This window comes from Ricinus communis, chromosome 2, assembly GCF_019578655.1.
Source record: "Ricinus communis isolate WT05 ecotype wild-type chromosome 2, ASM1957865v1, whole genome shotgun sequence".
In the NCBI taxonomy this organism is placed as follows: domain Eukaryota; kingdom Viridiplantae; phylum Streptophyta; class Magnoliopsida; order Malpighiales; family Euphorbiaceae; genus Ricinus; species Ricinus communis.
In genome coordinates, this window is record NC_063257.1 from 4,576,829 (window position 1) to 4,594,711 (window position 17,883).

The window sequence follows — 17,883 nt, forward strand, 5'->3', positions numbered from 1 at the left end:
TATTAAGCAAACAAAAAAAGACAGTGACATATATTAGGACAATGAAAATTATGGAAAAAATATGATCGGATTTAATACGTAATTAAGGACCACTTATTAATTAGTTAAAGCGACGTTCTTGCATTTACAACTCTGTATTTCAATTTCTGATTGACCGACCCTAATCCCATGTGAATCAGAAAGACAACTGGCAACCATTTTCATGTCCTAATTCATCCAACTATAAAAACTTTGTTTTTGGTCGGTATTTATAGCTTGGCTTTGCTACTCAAAACTTTTCACTTTGAGATTGGAAATCATATTTATCTTCTTAAGTGCCCATTCGGTCATTTCGATATCATTTTCTACAAAAGAATTAATGCCAACTGCTGCTCTAATTTAAGTAAAATTGATTTTCTTTTCTTAATTAGAAAATAGTTTACGAATAATTTAAATCAGGTTACAATCCTAATAAAAGGTCTGCAGGCAAAACACATGTGAAAACTATCACCACTCAATAATTAAGCTGCATATATATCAGACGGACGTGTATAACCTTCTCTTTAGATCTTATGACAATGATATTAATCAGGAATCCTAAAGGTACCCATAAAATCAACGGATGAGAACTTGTGAGGAGACAGGAGACACAAGAATTGACACAAATGTCACTGTACAAATTGTAAATGCCATAGGAACCTTTGAACGACAATATTTTGTAAGCCCTTGGCAGTCGCTATACAACTTCACCGATTAAAAAGGCCCCTCCCCCTCCTGCCCCTACCTACATTAAAGTCGTAATTGCCGTGCCAAATTTATACTACTTGTCTTCCGATAAGCTTACAATGTTTTAAATGGCTTGATTATTAAAAGAATTTTGAAGTTTCAATACTTCTTAATTTTAGTATCTAGCAATTAAAAATTTACTAAAATAATAATAGTGACGATGTAAAAATCAAAAGTTTAAGTTGGATTATATCACCAAATTAATCCTGAATTTTTAATTTTTTTTTCAAAACTGTTATTTCATAATTTTCAACTTTCTTGCAAATTAAAAATTTTAGTCATTTTATTTCAATCCTGGGATTTAGCCAATTTATTATTATTATTTAAGATCCTCCTTTTTGGGTGTTTTCAATGTTAGGCTCACTAGTGATTCAACCTCATCCTCTTTAAAGACAAAAGCACTAGTGTTTTACTTTTTAGCAACTATTAGCTCTTGTCTAACTCTAGCTAATTGATATCAAATATTTATATTATATTTATTCTCTATATAAAAATTAAATTTTTAACAGATTTTTTAATTTATGATTATTTTTTAAAATAACTTAAAGCTATATTTTTTAAATGTATTTTATTATTATTTTTTTAATTTTTTATTTAAAAGTCACATTCATTCTTCTTACTAATTTCTCTTTCATTTTACTTTTTAATAAAATACTAATTAAAAAATATTATTGGAATACAAACACATTTCAGAATAATTTGAAATAGAGAATTAAATATTTATAATTTAATAAAAAATATAAAATATTATTAAAAATACTATATATAAGATGTAGAATATTAATATAGTGAGAGAAAATATAAACAATAATCCTTCTCTAAGTGTAAATGCGTGGAAAACTGGACAAGAAATTTCCAATAAATTGTAAAAGAAATTTTAAAAGTTGAAAAAAGTAAAAGAATGATAGGAAATAGTTTTAAAATTCCCAACAATAAAGTATAGATTGAAGGGCATCTCCGACCGATATTGTAGCAAAAAATTGCGTATGCCATATGTATCATCTGTTAATCTTTCTTCTCTTTAGCTATTTGTGATTTAACTACATTATTTTTGTAAGTTTATGTTCTATTAAGCTCTTATTTAGTGGAAACAATTTGTGGGGTTAAATAAGTCTTTAATAAAAAAGAAAAGAAAATATAAAAGAATTAACATATTAAATAAAGAAAATTAAGAAATTTCATTTCAATGGCGAAAAGAAGGTGTTCTGGCAAAGAGAACTGGTGAGGCATCGCGCCCTTGATAATTAATTGCCCATAATGCCATCAGTGATAATTACATCTCCAATAAGCTCTCACATATAATATAAAAAGGAAAAAGGTGAAAATAATAGAAAAGAAAAGAGCACTAAATCCATAAGAAAGGAAATCGAACCAATAATTTAGCTATTGCCATTGGAAAGAGAAACATCAGTATTTGTGACCCACTTACTCATTATGCACTGCGGGTCTTAGGTCTACTCGGTCACATTTATCCTTGTTAATTTATCCCTCTATCACCCACACCAAAGTAATTGCATTATGTCTGATTTGCTATTGTGGCGTCCGCTAAAATAATTATTGATTTTATTAGTGAAACTAATCACTTTTTATTAGAGTCTTATAAGCTATATATTTTTGTAATTTATTTGTTTATATTAATATTTATAGAGTTGTAGACTTCGACTAATATGGATAGATAAAGACAACCCATAATTTCTTTAATTCTCACAAGTGTTATATCAATCGGCCCACTCCCTCCCGACTGGCAATGCATATTTTCTACATCTGCAAAATGTTTACAAATTCAGATACCCGACAACTCATATATGTGCATGCTCATGCGCATTGAATTGAAATCCAATTGAGAGATCGTGGCTTTGTTTTTTCATATATTTAAGAGGGGTCCCATTTTGTTTAAAGAAACCCAAGTCTGGTGTTGAAGTGCAGGGTGCGTCACAGGTCACAACGCCCCATCACTCGTACTAGCATTTTGTTTTAATTAAACATTCATTTCCACTCAGTAGAGAGAGAGAGCCCACTGGATCAAACCAACTTTGACCCCTTTTTCCAACCCAAACTTTTATTATTATTTCATTTGGCTATAATAATTGAGTTTTGGATGTATCATCAAAGTGATATATAGATCCTAGTTTTTCTTTTCTTTAATAGTTGATTTGGCCCTTCTACCTCTTAATTCACTTCATCCACTCATATTAGATGATAGTCCATGATTTGTTTTGGAAAAATTGTCTCAATTAAGATTAGTATTACTACCATTTGCTTTCTTTTGTTTTAATCTGCTGCATATAGTGGCAAAACCAGCAGCCTCAATGGGCATTTGAGAAATTCAATTATGCAACTCTAGTTTATTCATTCAGTCCAACACCCATTTAACTTTGAAGTAAACTTCCATGGTCTTGCTTAATTGCCCAATAAAATTAATAAGTCAAATCTGCTATTATTATTATTAATTCTCTAATTTTTATTGCATATGCCATTATTAAACTTCTGTGGGTGACTAATCCAATAAGTTTATGCTATATGTTAAAATACATTTTATTCTACAAAACATATGTTGATGAGAAATGTATTTATTTGATATAATGTCATGTCATTTTGACCAGTCCACACACATCCAAATAAATAATCATATCATGAGTATTGGCATTTTCAATCCTTATCTACGCAAGCTCCAAAATTATCTAGAAGGTTGATCCTATGCTTTGTGCTACTTCTTCAATCCGCCCTTTGTTAGCCCATTGAGCAGCATTTCAAAAAATTAAAACTATGAGTTAAGTAATTTGTAGGATTTAGTAAAAAGGTTGTGATCGTGTAGAAAGGCAGCAAATTTTAACAGACAATTCCATTTGGAAAGATCAATTACTTTTTAGCATGAAATTCGATCAGTAAATAAGTAACTTTTCACTTAAATTCGATAATACAATTTATATCAATATTGGATACAAATTTAGTGTACAAAAAAAAAAATCAAATCTATATTTTTTTTACATCTCAATTACTGTTTGTAGGCAATTTCAAAATTTAATTCCTTTATATATATATATATATATATATATATATAAACTTTCAACTATTTGTATTTTTATGTTCATTAGATTTAAAATTTAAGACGGTTTCTCTTTTTGAGTTGGCACTGGCACATATTTAGTAACACCTCCTTTTCACGAATCTTCCAATTCCCACTGGAAGTGTTTGGAACGAATCATGAAAAGAGAAAAAGGACTGGAAGTGTTAATGATCCATTGACCTACAACATGTTGCTGCTCAGATGCAGCTTATGATCGTCACAGAGGAAGGTTGATCGATGGGGTTTACGTTGTTTCCGCAGCTCGCAGTCCTCTAGTTGCCGAAGCCTTCGCTCTTCAGCTGGCAGTAATCTTGGCCAGATACAGAGGAGTATCTCATCGTGTTTCTGAAACTGATAGCCTGTAATTGGTCAAAGGTCTAGCCAATCCTCATCAGTGCTCCACAAATGTAGAAGCAATATCTTGGAGGGTTTATTCAAAAACTGTTAATTTTTGTTATTGATCTTCTAATAAAATGCCAAACTGGGTAGCAAAGGCCACTTTGTTGAGAACAATTTCTATTTTATTTTCTTGAGGTTGCTACCCTTCTTGTCATCTTTGTAACTCATTGATGGAGGATTTGATTCATAATTTAAGTTTAATTCGTCCACAGAAAAAAGACAATATATCGTTGCAATTTGCAACACATGTGTTTGTCAATTGTTATCGAGTTGTCAGCCTTGTCAAAAATTGTTACCCAACTTAGTTGTCTATCTAAATCGTAAGCTTTTGGGCCTACGAATTGGGCTGTCACTTGGGCAATGAAATTTGAACATTTGGGTCATATCTCAAAGAAAGCACCCCTTATTCAAACTTTCAACTTTTACCAAAACAGGAAGTTATCAAAAGGAAAAATTACTCAGTGAACAACTACTTTCTTTTTTTCTTTTGGAAATTTTCTTTTTTCTTTTGAAAATATCTCAAATGACAATTAAACAAAGAGTACCTCACAACGAAATAAATAGGTAAATTGTTGTGATTTCTTTTAGTGAAAAATTGAGCGAACATGGCGGGAGGAAAATATTTTTAGAACAGGGCGTTGTTCTCTGAGTTGGTGTCCATTTTTGTTTTACTTGGCTGAAAACGGAAGATGTGACCGGCAGTAGGCAATACCTCCTTCATCCTTGTCTCATCACCTGTAACTGAAACTTAAGTGCTGTCGCTAAAAACCTAACTGCCTGCGCTGGACTCAAGACTTCCAACAAATTCACTGCAGTCGATCTTCTAAGCGCATCAGCATTCTCCGACAGTGCAAACATTGCAGTCTTCAACCCTTCCAAGGCTGCCTCCATTTCCGACACTTCCCCGTCGATCATCTGCCTAAACCGCCTTGACAAGTTCAAAATAAGCGGCGACGCCAAGCTTTCTTGAACGCTTGCCATTGTTTCTGTCAATGCTCTCTCTTCTATCCTTGTCTCGAATCTGACTTGCTCAATTCTTTCGCTCTGTTCAGGTGTTAAGTCCGTCACAGAGTTGTTAATTAACCTAAACATAACTAATGGCTTGAATCCTCCTAGCCAAAGCAAAGTTCTTTCGAAAGAACTGAGCCACGGTGGATTCATGAAAAGAAACACATCTTCTCTAGCAGCATTGGACTTTTCTTCGTAGTAGCATTTGTAGTGAGACAACAGTTGGGCGATCAAGTGTTTGTGTTGCTCTGTGTTTTCTAACATTACCAGGTGCAATTGAGTTGAGCAGTTGTTGTAGTAGAGTTTCATGGCGATTGAGCCAGCTGTTAAAGAATGTCTCAAAGTTCTCACTTGCACCTGGCATTTAGCTGAAACATTGAGACTTATATGGAAGCAGCTTGATGATGGGAACACTATGTTTTTATACGAAATTAATGTCGGTTTCTTCTGAGATTTGATTCTTTAATAGGATTCTTAAGAAAAATGGAAGCTGTTGTCGCCTTGTTGGAGGGTTGTGGTTAAAGGCGGTGCTGGGCTGAGAAACAGAGGCGAATGGACGGTAGGTGTTTACTGTTTACAGGCCACGAGAACTTTGCGTATTATCATCACTACCGACATTGGACCATAGGCGGTTTTAGCAACTTCCTCAGTCATGCTAGTGAATTGGTGTTCCCAGAACAGCAACATCAAAAGAAGGGCATAAATAAATTAGATTATTAGGTTAAGGACAGTACTTGCACAATCTGGAACATCCGGTTCCTGTTTTAATTAGAATTTTAAGACCCTCCAAAACTGCGGTACCTGAATTTGCTCTTCCCATTTTGAATTGACTAATGTGTTTGTGTGTGATTTGTATTGAATCCAAATTAAGCGTGACCCATTTTTGCTTTGTGAATTATGATCCAAACCAAACCGATTCATGAGGCTGCTTATTGTGAATGTCCCAATCTGCCCACCATCTTTGATTGATCCTTAAGTAAAGGATGTACCCCAAATAACTAGCCCATGAGCCCAATAATGTCGAAACTTCAAACTTTCCAAAAAATTAGCCAGATCCTAGGCTCTGCTCCACGTAATGCATTACGTCATCATCTTTTTTTTTTTTCGTGTATCATATACCGGTATATTATACAATAATAAAAATGGTCATCTTCTTCCATTAGTCATATGAAAACAAAGAGCTTCGCCCCCAAAGACTCTCAATTGTTTCCATCATGCACATCTAGTGCAATGTAAAACGTTCACAAACCCCTTCTATTTTTCTCCATCCTGATTAGATGCCTAAAAAAAGAACACAGTCAACCGGATCCTTGAGCAAGAAATTAAATTAATGATGCTGTTACAGTGTAAGCCCTCAAGTCTCATCGCGTAAGGAAATTTGTATTTAGCAATTGTGATTAGAGTATAGATACGTTGCTCCATGTTCTCTCACTTAATCATGGAGGGATTGTTTGGATCTTATAGAATAGTTGTTTCTTTGTCCTTTATTTACCATTATCGTTCTGAGTTTGCATTTACAATAATGCTGTTTGATTATAGAAGAAATACAAAGACAAACACACTAGCCTACCTAATTCACAAAAAAAATCGTCTTTACTCAAAATAAGATGATGCTGTCCTCCTTGTATGTTGCTTTGTGTTGGGGTTCTTTTATCTTTTATTGTTTTACTTGAACACTCTCTTTTAAAAGAGAAATATAAATGCCAAATTATAAAAATATTCTTGGCATTCTTGTGATTCAATAAATATTCTTTTCATTTTACAATTATATAATATAATAAATTTTTTAAAAAAGAAAATGAAAGCCGTTCAAATATTTTTCTAGTGCTCTGTAAAAATGAGATCGCTTTGGACAAAAAAAAAATGTTAGATTTAAATTAATTTCCTTCTATGAGGAATTAGATATAGACTTTTGACCCAAAATTTGATTATACAACAATATGTTATTTCGAAAAGAAAAAAAAAAAGAAATTATTTCAATAATAAAACAATTATGAATCATCCATCAGTTTTTGCTTGGACCCATAATATCATAGAATAGCATGATACTTACAACAGCATAAAGCAACCAAAGCAATTAATTGATTTCCGCGGGTATCACTTCATCATCAAGTTTATATCATGCGCATATATATAAATATACATTATATATTTCAATACCTAAATTTAATTGCCCCCCGAAAAAATCACAATATTGAGCTCAGGCCCAAAGCTAAGCAAGGATTACTACTAAATATAAAATTTTATTTTGAATTATATTTAATTATACTGTTTAAATCATTAAGTGGAATTTGATTCTTTTTAAAACTATTTTTCAGGAAAAACCATATTATATGATGACGTATTGGATCAAGTTATATTGCTAGAGGAGAGCTATAAGTGGTGGCAATAATAGTATTAGATGAACAAGGTACACCGTTGGATGAGAATTTCTATTTTGAAAAAAGAATCTAGGAATTTATAAACTATTTGTTTAAGGCACCTTATCATTTCTGTCTCCCGAGCATTGTATATGCACGCCTTAACTGTGTTTATAATGCACTTAGTTGCGCTATAGCTGTTATATTAGGGCTTAAAACATCAATTTTGAAAAGTACAAGGGTCCCCTGACATTTTAATTAAATTGAAGGGTTCAATAAAAAGAAAAAGGAAGAAGGCATACCAATGGGTACCGCAACCAAAAAGAGAAAAAGGAAAGGCAAAAAAGTAAACATCTATGGCCCCATTGGCTCGTACCTAAAAAGAAAAAAGTTAGCCGATCTCGGACGCCTGAACCTCCTCCAAAGGTTTCAATTCCTCTACAGCCACAGTACCATCTCTCTTTTACACGACCTCCACACGTAAAAAGAAAAACACTACTAAAACATTTACAAAAACCCCCGTTCCGTTTCTATAACCTTTTTCTAGGGCTATTTCTGTCATTTAAGCTCTGTATACCAAACGTCACCTTACAGGCAACTTTTTAGCAGTTGATCACAAACCCCAAAACCAAAGCCAGAGCCCAAACCCCTCCTAGACAAAAAATTAAAAAATAAAATTCTGTCTAACATTTGCCCTCTGTCTATTCCATCATTTTCCACTCGTACCCTTCCGCTGCTTTTGTCTAGCTGAGGCTTATCCGTAATATTATCAAACAAATAAGGGTATTTACATAATTTAAAACCATCAAGCTATACCGCCAACTTCAGCTTCCTCTCTCCCATCTCTTCAGTTCGCAGTTTTCCAAAAGAAAACTCACAACGAAACAGACAGTCAATAAGAGAGAGACAAATAGCGCGCGCACAGGAACAGAAAGCAGTTACTAGATATAGCTATTAGAGATCATAGCAAGTGCGTGCGTGCCTGCGCGCGCGTGTTTGTTTTTCAGCAGACGAAGTAATGCCAATCCCACATGCGGAGCAAAGTCGAGCCAGGGCGGCTCGAACATCAGCGACAGCGGCGGCTCGGCCACCTGCCGCGGTAGTCAAAAGAGTTTCTCTGCGGAAGCTACTACGCGTGACGTCGATCGCCGGTGGAATACAATTCGGATGGGCTTTACAACTCTCTCTCTTAACACCGTACGTTCAAGAGCTTGGAATTCCACACGCGTGGGCCAGTATCATATGGCTATGTGGACCATTATCGGGTTTGGTAGTGCAGCCTTTAGTGGGCCATATGAGTGATCGTTGCACTAGTAGGTTTGGTCGCCGTCGACCGTTTATTTTTGTCGGAGCTGGATTGATTTGTTGTTCGGTTTTAATCATCGGTCACTCCGCCGACATCGGATGGTTGCTTGGTGACAGAGGTGAAACTAGACCAAGAGCTATTGCAGTTTTTATTATCGGGTTCTGGATTCTTGACGTTGCTAATAATATGACTCAAGGTCCTTGTAGAGCTCTTCTCGCTGATCTTACTGGTAAATCGAAACCCTAATTATTAATTATTAATTAATTAATTATTTTGTTTTAAGATGAACATGTTTAATTATTTAAAAAGGTTTGATTGATGTTTACTTTACCTTTATTTAAGATGGTATTATTGCATTCCTTTTTAAAAAAATGGTATAATTGCGCAACTAGTGGGCTTTGTTTGTTTGTTTGTTTGACGGAATGGGAACTTTTTAATTAAAGAGACGACTATGTCCCTGTAAAAGATGATTTATCGGTGTAATGTTTTTTCTTTTTCAAGAAAAATTATTTGTATTTTGGAGTATTTGAGTGGCTAGTGGGGTCAAGACTAGTTGGTGAGCGATTGCCAATTGGCGTCTCCATCAGGCATTGTCGCGGTGGTTTTGGCGTAAATGTAGATTATATTTGTTGCTAATTACGTTGGGAGGTTTATCTAATCTGATATAAATATAATACCCCACTGTAAAGATGCGTTAATTTGTGTGGGCCCCATTTCTATTTATTTTTTATTTATTTTGGGAATAATATCTGCGGTTCCAATAATATGTAATACAGATTTTTTTTCCTAATATCTCTTATTTTATTACCATGTTTGCTTTGAGTTAAAAATGTTCAGAGTTTGACTTGGAACTAAAATACTATGTTTTCTTTTGAGTTAGAAATGTGGAGAGCTCGACTTGAACTTAACACCTGCTCAAGTTTTTAGATATATTAACCAAGTGGGTGCCTTTATTTTATTCTTTAACGTAACTTGTCATTCAATTTCATATCTTTTTTATTCATTAGATGAGTAGGCCATGCGCTCCACATAGAGGCTTCCCATGCCTCTTATAAACTCGCAACAGGGTGGCCCATCCCTTTATAAACTTCCACAAATTAGTGCATAATGGATAGTATACTTGAACTTGGAACCTTCCAATTCTCACAAGTGAGATTATAAACTAGGTCACTTTTTGATTGGAGCATTGTGCTGTTGTCAGTCCTTCATGTTTCAGCATTTAACATAATTTGTATGATGGTGATATCATGAAGGCATGATTATCTGTATATAAGTATATGTGTGTGTTCACTTGAGCGATATCCTATATTTTGTATGTTTAGTGTTAACTGCTTACTGTAATATTGAATGATTTTGTGCTATAAATTGCAGTGCCTCATAAACCTATTTTAATTCATCACATTTCTCATAAAAATTTGATATGCCATGATAAATGGAAGGTTTCTGATGTGGTTAAACTTGTGAAGGATACAACTGAGAATTTGATTCACTCCTTCCATCAAGATGGATAATATGCTAATTTCATATCAAGTTGGTCAGAAACTGAACCTATGTAACATAGGAACAAAAATGTTGAAACAAATACAAGGATAATGGCCAAATATAAAAATGGAAATGTGGGAGAAATGTATAAATATTGAAAAGTTAGGGGTATTATATATAAGTTTTAATTTTATATAATAAAATTAAAACTGCATTCACTTGAGTAAGTATCACCAGAAGTACAAAAAGTAATAAATTTAGTGAGCATATTAATTTTCAATCATTAAAGTATATAAAAAAAAATAGGATTATGATTTCTTTTAAATGAAAAAAATGTTTTTCCAAGAAAATATCTTTTCATTTTTGAAACGTAGAAATGGTTCGGAAATGTTTCTGAAATGAGGAAAGGTTGTTTCATAAAATCCGTGCTTTATAGCACTGAACTAGTCCCAATTCACGAAAGTTTAGTACCTCCTTGGAGAACCAGAAAGAAGAAATGCCCTTTCTTTGCTTTGTTTGATTTATTCTTTTTCATGTGAAAGATGCTGGTCGTTTAAGGCATGGAATTCCATTGACTGGATTCTGGCCGGACGTAATTCTTTACTCGTGTTTCTTCTAAGAGATTAAAAATTCATCTGCTATTTCGACTTTAAATAGCATTAAGAAAAAAAGAATTCGTCAGAATTTTTTTTTGAAGATGTTAAAATTGCTAGTGCTGTTTTCTCACCCTTAACTGGAAACCTACTAAGTACCTTTTGAAAAAGGTTCACTATTTATTTTCTATGCACAAATAGGTGTACCCTGTAATAAAATAATACTGTACATTGATCATGGTTCTTTCTTTTTTGGATTATTAATGCTCATCTTTTCTTGTGCATACCATCTTATTCACAAGAAAAAAATCAGCAAATAAATTGACAATTTGTTTTTGGCAATTCCCTGTCATGCTAGGAAAGGATCATCGCAGGACTCGGGTGGCAAATGCTTATTTCTCACTATTCATGGCAGTTGGTAATGTTCTTGGGTATGCCACTGGATCATTCAGTAATTGGTTCAAGGTTTTCCCATTTACTGTTACTTCTGCATGCAACATTGACTGTGCCAATCTGAAGTCTGCTTTCTATCTTGACATTGTTTTTATGGTAATTACCACATATATGAGCATCACAGCAACTAAAGAATCGCCAATAGGTTTGTCCGACCGATCCCCTCTCATTACTGAAGAAATCTCAGAACAGTCAGGCCATGCACAAGAGGCTTTCCTCTGGGAACTGCTTGGGACGTTTAGATATTTCCCATGGCCAGTGTGGACAATATTGTTAGTTACTGCTTTAAATTGGATTGGCTGGTTTCCATTTCTTCTCTTTGACACTGATTGGATGGGCCGAGAAATCTACGGTGGCGCACCAAATGATGGACATAATTATAATAGTGGAGTTAGAATGGGGGCATTTGCTCTTATGGTTAATTCAGTTATTCTTGGATTAACATCTGTGCTCATGGAAAAGCTCTGCAGGAAGTGGGGAGCTGGTTTCATGTGGGGAATTTCAAACATCCTTATGGCTCTTTGCTTTCTTGCAATGCTTATAACCTCCTACATCGCAAACCATATTGGCTACTTAGGTCATGATCTACCACCAAGTGGCATTGTAATTGCCGCAATAATTATTTTTGCAGTTCTTGGTTTTCCATTGGCGGTAAGTTGTTACTTCTCCTAGTTCCAACCTATGTGGTCTTCTGATAAGCATTTTTAATCATATGCAGTTCTGCTGCTTGTGAATTAGAAAAGAAGGAAATTTGAGCTTAAGTTTTTCATGCACCTTGCATTATGAAATATATTACTGTTCTTTGCACGCTAAGCATGATATCTTCTAAGGAATGTGGTCATAGCTGAGGCCTAAAATTCTGGACTATCTTGTAGTCTGATGCCTTAAAGTGCTTCTTCCATGGACACCCTTAAAATTTAAAGAAAAACATAGAATGTGCTGCTTTTAGTGGGTCTTGATCATGCTCTGTAGAGAAAGGAGGTCATAATTTGTACATTGTGCTTATATCTGTCTAAGTATTACATCTGTCTAAGCATTTTCTGTGAGATTTTAGTTGAGGAAAACTGATATCATACATTATTTCATTGCAGATCACTTACAGTGTTCCATATGCCTTGATTTCTTCACGCATTGAGCCACTGGGACTAGGTCAAGGTGGGAAATTCATTTTTCTTATTCACTTTCTATTTCTTTAGGTAGTTGATCAGCATGTCTTGATTTATTATTATTATTGTTTTTCTTTGCAGGCTTATCAATGGGTGTTTTAAATTTGGCTATTGTTATCCCACAGGTTGCTGTTTGCCCCTTGCATATTTCTTTGTTAATTTGTATACATAATCTCCTTTTTCTTTTACTGTGCAACATTAACTACATTTGCTAATCAAACGAAAATCTTACCTTTGTTCTAAAAAAACACAGAAAAAGCTTTTATGCTCTTTAAAAACATTAAACAACATCAAAAACAAGTTGCAATATGTTGATAGGTATATTTGTGCACTGGTAATAAGTTTATTAGTGTCCCTGAATGTCAAAAGTGCTAGTCTTTGTTGGAATGCTGCTACTTATGAATTAGCTCGGTAATTAGTTTAAAAGAATGGGTGAAAGATAATGTTAGTTACTTTGACTTGTAGCATGAGGGGAACATGCAGTTTAAGTTGAGTGTTAAGCGACCTTTGTCTAGGTGAAGGAGTTGATTGGTGGGGAGTGAAGTTTAGGTAGAACTCCGGCTTTCCATTAATACCAAAACATGCAGTAATGGAATACTAGAAGCCATTTTCACTTGATTGCATGGAGGCAGTTACCATAATGTATGTGTTCCTCCATAGAAATTAACAAGGTTGGTGCTGTGGATGTTGAGCTTTCTGCTGGAATGACTAACTCAATTCATTAGATTTTTAACAATATATAGGACCATAAAGAGTACTTTCTGTGAAGCACCAACACTCCTAGGGGGTTGCTGAATGCGTGTCGGACACTCTGGGGCACGCCGGGGAAACGCCAAAAAAACTTGCCCTTTGCTTCTTTTTTATTTTTACAGGCGGGGACATGTCGGGGACACGAGAAGTAATAAACTTTGCAAAACTTCAGGACAAATTTGAAAAACATTGGGTACTTTTTAAAATAACTTATAAAATAATGTTTGAAGTTATAAAAATATAGAACATAAGTCTTTTAAGAAAACCCTAGCCATGCTTAATCTCTATATCTCTCACGCTTATTTCAACAGAAAGAAAAGTTTCTCTCTACCTCTCTATCTCTTTGATCTGTTCCTCACTTTCTCTCTATGTTAAAATCTCTTGTATACCTTATTGATAGAGTCACGGGTGGGAAGATTCTTGAGAGATTGAAAATATTTTAGACTTGTAGTTTAACTTTTATGAATGTTATTTACATAAATTTGCTTTATGATAATTGTCAATATATATATATATATATATATGCACCCTGCCATATTCATGTCTCACTTTTTCAGAAAGTTCTGTGTCCATGCTTCATTGGTATTATTCTGCCTTGTGAATTTTGCCCCCTTCTGTTTTGTGGCTTCAGTTAGGTTATTTTCTTTTGCATGATTGGAACAGCATTATATATGAGATGATGAGATTACTTTAGATGTAAGATTATCCATTGGAGTTGTGCATAGGAGGGAATAATAGGTTATGGAACCTTTTTCCTATTATTGATGCCTTGTTATCCATAACATGACAACCTGAGCAAATTCTGTTGCTTGGCACCTTATCAATAATTCTATTCAACAAATCGCTTGATTTAATTTTTGTTTTTGTAATTTTCATAGTCGCTTCAAATTTTGGTAACTGTAGACTAATTGCATGTACTAGATTATGAGATTTTCATAAATGGGGTTAAAATACAGGAGACAAGATATTTCTGTTGAATTACTAAGATGATTTTGAAGTCAATATCTAAATGATTTTTAAGTTTTCAACTCTTTCATATGGAACTTCTAATTGAAAATAATATGATCCTTGTAATTGAAAACATCATTTCTTGTAGTGCCTTTTGATTTGTTGTTAGCATGATTATGTGTAGAGAGATCATGTAATGATCCATTTATATGAAAATTATATATATGTTATTCTGCAGTTATAGAAAAATGTTCCAGTCACTTATTTCTAGTCAGTTTCATTTAATGAATTCCGCTACAGTGAAAGCAATATTAATCTTTCTGATCCGATCTTTCGCAATTATGAACCTCATCCAGCTTTAATTCATTTAAAGCAAACAGGTGTCCTCTATCAGATATACTGACTCATCTTATCATTAGGCACCATAAAAATTGATAGTATCTTTGCTGTAACTTTTGTCTCTTGTGAAAGTTATGTTTGAGTTTTGCAGTTAAAAGTGTGAACTTAAAGCAAAGGTTGATTTTAACTGTGCTTGTACTGTTTAGTAACCAGAAGTCTGCTTATTTTTAAATTTGCCTCCAATATATAGATGGCCTAGCACTGAAAAGTTGTGCACCACTTGACATTATGAATTTGTAAAATTTAATTGCATTCGATGTAATTCGAAAGCTAGTTTAAACTCCATAGTCAAGAGAAGTCTTTGATGTTGTGTTATTTTTAGAATGTTGCAATCTGATATAAAATTAGTTGCTAATCAGTTCATGAGAGTGTTTTTGCAATATCTATGTTCCTCTCAAATCGAGTTCCAATTATTTCCTACCCATGATTCTCAATCTTAGACAAATTAACTTGGTGTATATCCCAGTGGCACAGTTTAATGTGAAAAGAAATCCATTGGAAAAAACAATCTATCAGTATATCAATTCTTTTTATTTTCTTTTAGCGATTTTAGTAAATCTTTGTTAAAATCAGGTGATTGTGTCCCTTGGAAGTGGACCGTGGGATCAGCTATTTGGAGGTGGAAACTCACCAGCCTTTGTAGTTGGTGCACTAGCAGCCTTTGCTGCTGGAGTCATTGCTATCTTGGGTATTCCTCGGTCTGGTGCCCCGAAGCCCAGGGTGCTCCCTTGAGGTATTGCTTTGTGCTTATTTTTGCTGATGACTGTCAATTTTGTATGCAAATTGTTAACAAGTAGCAAGAAGTTGTAAATAGTAGTTTCTATCTCTGTTGATTAATAAATGAATACATTTCTGATGTCTCCTTTGTGAACATTTCCCCTTCTCTTTTCTGTTGTACAAACTAGTGAGGAATTGGTTGCAATTTCATCGGATTTATTGACAGCATAGTATTTGCACTGGCTATGAGCAGAAGGTGCTTTCATCTGCGAAAATACAAGCCTGAGTTTCCTGAAAATGTGAAACTTCATAGAAGTTTTGAAGCTTGGGAACTTGTTAAAAGTTTCAGGGAGGCCAACTGCACAGTCAGCTGTAGTTAAAAATAGTGAGATTTGTCCAGATTCTAGGCATAGGGCTTCTGCTTGCAATACACCCTACATAAATTTAGAAAAGGTGCAATACAAGCTATAATTAAACAATGGTTAAACAGAAGGGAACCTCATATAGCGTGAAATAAGTGTCATAGGCATTGATGAATAAGGGGCAAGAACATTAGTTAAGTTCTGCCAAGAATTTCTTCCAATGAAAATAAGCTTTCTGCTGCCAAGAAAAAGCGAAGCCCTGGATTTCTCAAAGACTGCTTCCTCACGATCAAGATAAGTTGCTGCTGATGGGGATCTATTCCTCATGAAAAAAAAAAGATATACCAGAAAAAAAGAGAGAGAGAGAGAAGGTAATGTTTGATTGCCCATTGGTGGTCCAGGCATGCTGCATTGGAATCTCGTGCAATTTTTTTGTGCTTGAATTTGGGGTATGAATGTGGTGAACTGTGCTTGGTGGCCATCGGTATGTGAGTTGTGCTGATGGAAACCTTGATGGGGACATGTCTTTTTATGCTTTGATATTTCAAAAGGCTTGATTGATTTTTATGGAAAGGTTTTCTTTATGATTTGTATATATATATAAATTTGTTTTTTTTATTGCTTGTGTCTGAACATTGGAATAAATTCTTGTGTTTATTGCACTTATCAGTATCTATGAAAGCCTGTTTTGCTTTCAATGAGTGCTGAGCTTTCTACTGAAGGGCCTGAGAATCATTTATAAGACTGACCTGCGATTGCAAATGTTGGAGCTGAGCTAGTTATCGTTCAATCTTGAACGAAGACATGCCAGAAGTGATTAAAGAAATTCTGTGGCAGGATATCATTATTGAGGGTTCTTTTGCTCTTCGTACATTGATAATAGTAAATTTAAAGTATGGCCTTCGGTCTTATATGCTGAGGACTCTAGAATGGGTATTTTTTGCGTGTCAGAAATCTTGGGAATATATATAGTCGATCATGGGGACGTTGTAGCTTACCTCTGCAAAGAGATGAGGCATGAACGCTTGCATTTTAGTAGACAAGTCGAATCCAGCTACAAGCTCACAAAGCATGTTGACATGTGTGGTTTATAAAGAGATGTTTTGGTATCTCCTACTAGTGACTTGTAGTTCTGAAATTTAAGCATCAACCTTTTTTCAGGGAAGAAAGAGGCAGGATGAGGAGGATGGAATCTGATGAATTCGTTCTTGTTTCTAGAGAAGTATATAACCCTTTCTTTTATCCCATTAATGTCAAATCCTGAAAATGTCTTGTCGTTATTGCATATCCTTTTCCTCCATTGAAACTTGCATTTGGTATTGGATTTAGTTGATTATTATGCCAGGAAAATTCCTTCTCTGTGAGCTCCACTATAACAACAACTTGATGTAAAATGGTATTCTGATTGACAGTACCAGTGCGATGGCATCACCATGTGATCCTAAAACTTGTCATTTTCTCTTACTACGATCTGGTGGGATCTACAATTGGGTGAACCCCACTTCCCAATTAGGATTGCTAAATTCGAAATTTTATTTTATCTTTTTTTCCTTCATTCATTATAAAAAAGAAATTAGAAATCTTCACTCTAATTTTTGTCTAGTGGTTCCATTTCATGACACGTACCTCTCATCTACAGAAACTTGTTGAGCTGGAGACACATGGAATCTGACATGGGCCGGTATGGACTTCAGAGTAACAAATATTTTACACAGGAATACGAAGGAAAACTGAGTTTTTCTTTTGAAGCTGCTGCTCAGACAAAAGAAAACAAAATAAACATTTTTTTAAAAAAAGTTTTGAATTGTTGTATTAGTTTTGGCAAGGTGATGATGGTAGGGCTGCTGCTTCTTCTGTTGGCATACAGAATACAGACACAGCCAAGGCTCTCTTCCTACAGAGAGACAGAGTCATCTCTGTTGTGAAAAAAGGGATACAAAGTAAACGGTTGCAATTGGAGCACGTAATTGTCTCTCAGTGTTCCCTTTCTTCCATCTGCCGGTTCTCCATACGGCCATCGCCCCCCACCATTAACACATCACCTCTCTCTCTCTCTCTCTCTCTCTAGTGGTCCCTTTCTTGACAGAACACCTACCTCCACATACCCA

The 17,883-nt window shown here is 34.6% G+C and overlaps 2 protein-coding genes across 9 annotated transcripts; one reads left to right on the top strand and one right to left on the bottom strand.

Moving 5' to 3' along the window:
- Positions 1-4,785: 4,785 nt before the first annotated feature.
- LOC8288075 (protein ZW2) lies at positions 4,786-5,899 on the bottom strand. Its single transcript, XM_002509960.4, is given in 2 exon segments — positions 4,786-5,491; positions 5,493-5,899. Coding segments are annotated over 2 exon segments (654 nt in total). The 5' UTR covers positions 5,604-5,899; the 3' UTR covers positions 4,786-4,948.
- A 1,960-nt stretch (positions 5,900-7,859) lies between these two features.
- Positions 7,860-17,763, top strand: LOC8288074 (sucrose transport protein SUC4). 8 transcript variants are annotated; one of them, XR_007214598.1, is made up of 7 exons: positions 7,860-9,134; positions 11,339-12,084; positions 12,525-12,588; positions 12,681-12,724; positions 15,270-15,429; positions 16,937-16,997; positions 17,415-17,763. XR_007214598.1 is itself a non-coding variant. In XM_048370503.1 (6 exons), exons 1-5 carry the CDS (start codon positions 8,618-8,620, stop codon positions 15,426-15,428), a joined length of 1,530 nt encoding a protein of 509 aa, XP_048226460.1. In that variant the 5' UTR covers positions 7,860-8,617; the 3' UTR covers position 15,429; positions 17,415-17,763.
- The last annotated feature ends 120 nt before the right edge of the window (positions 17,764-17,883 follow it).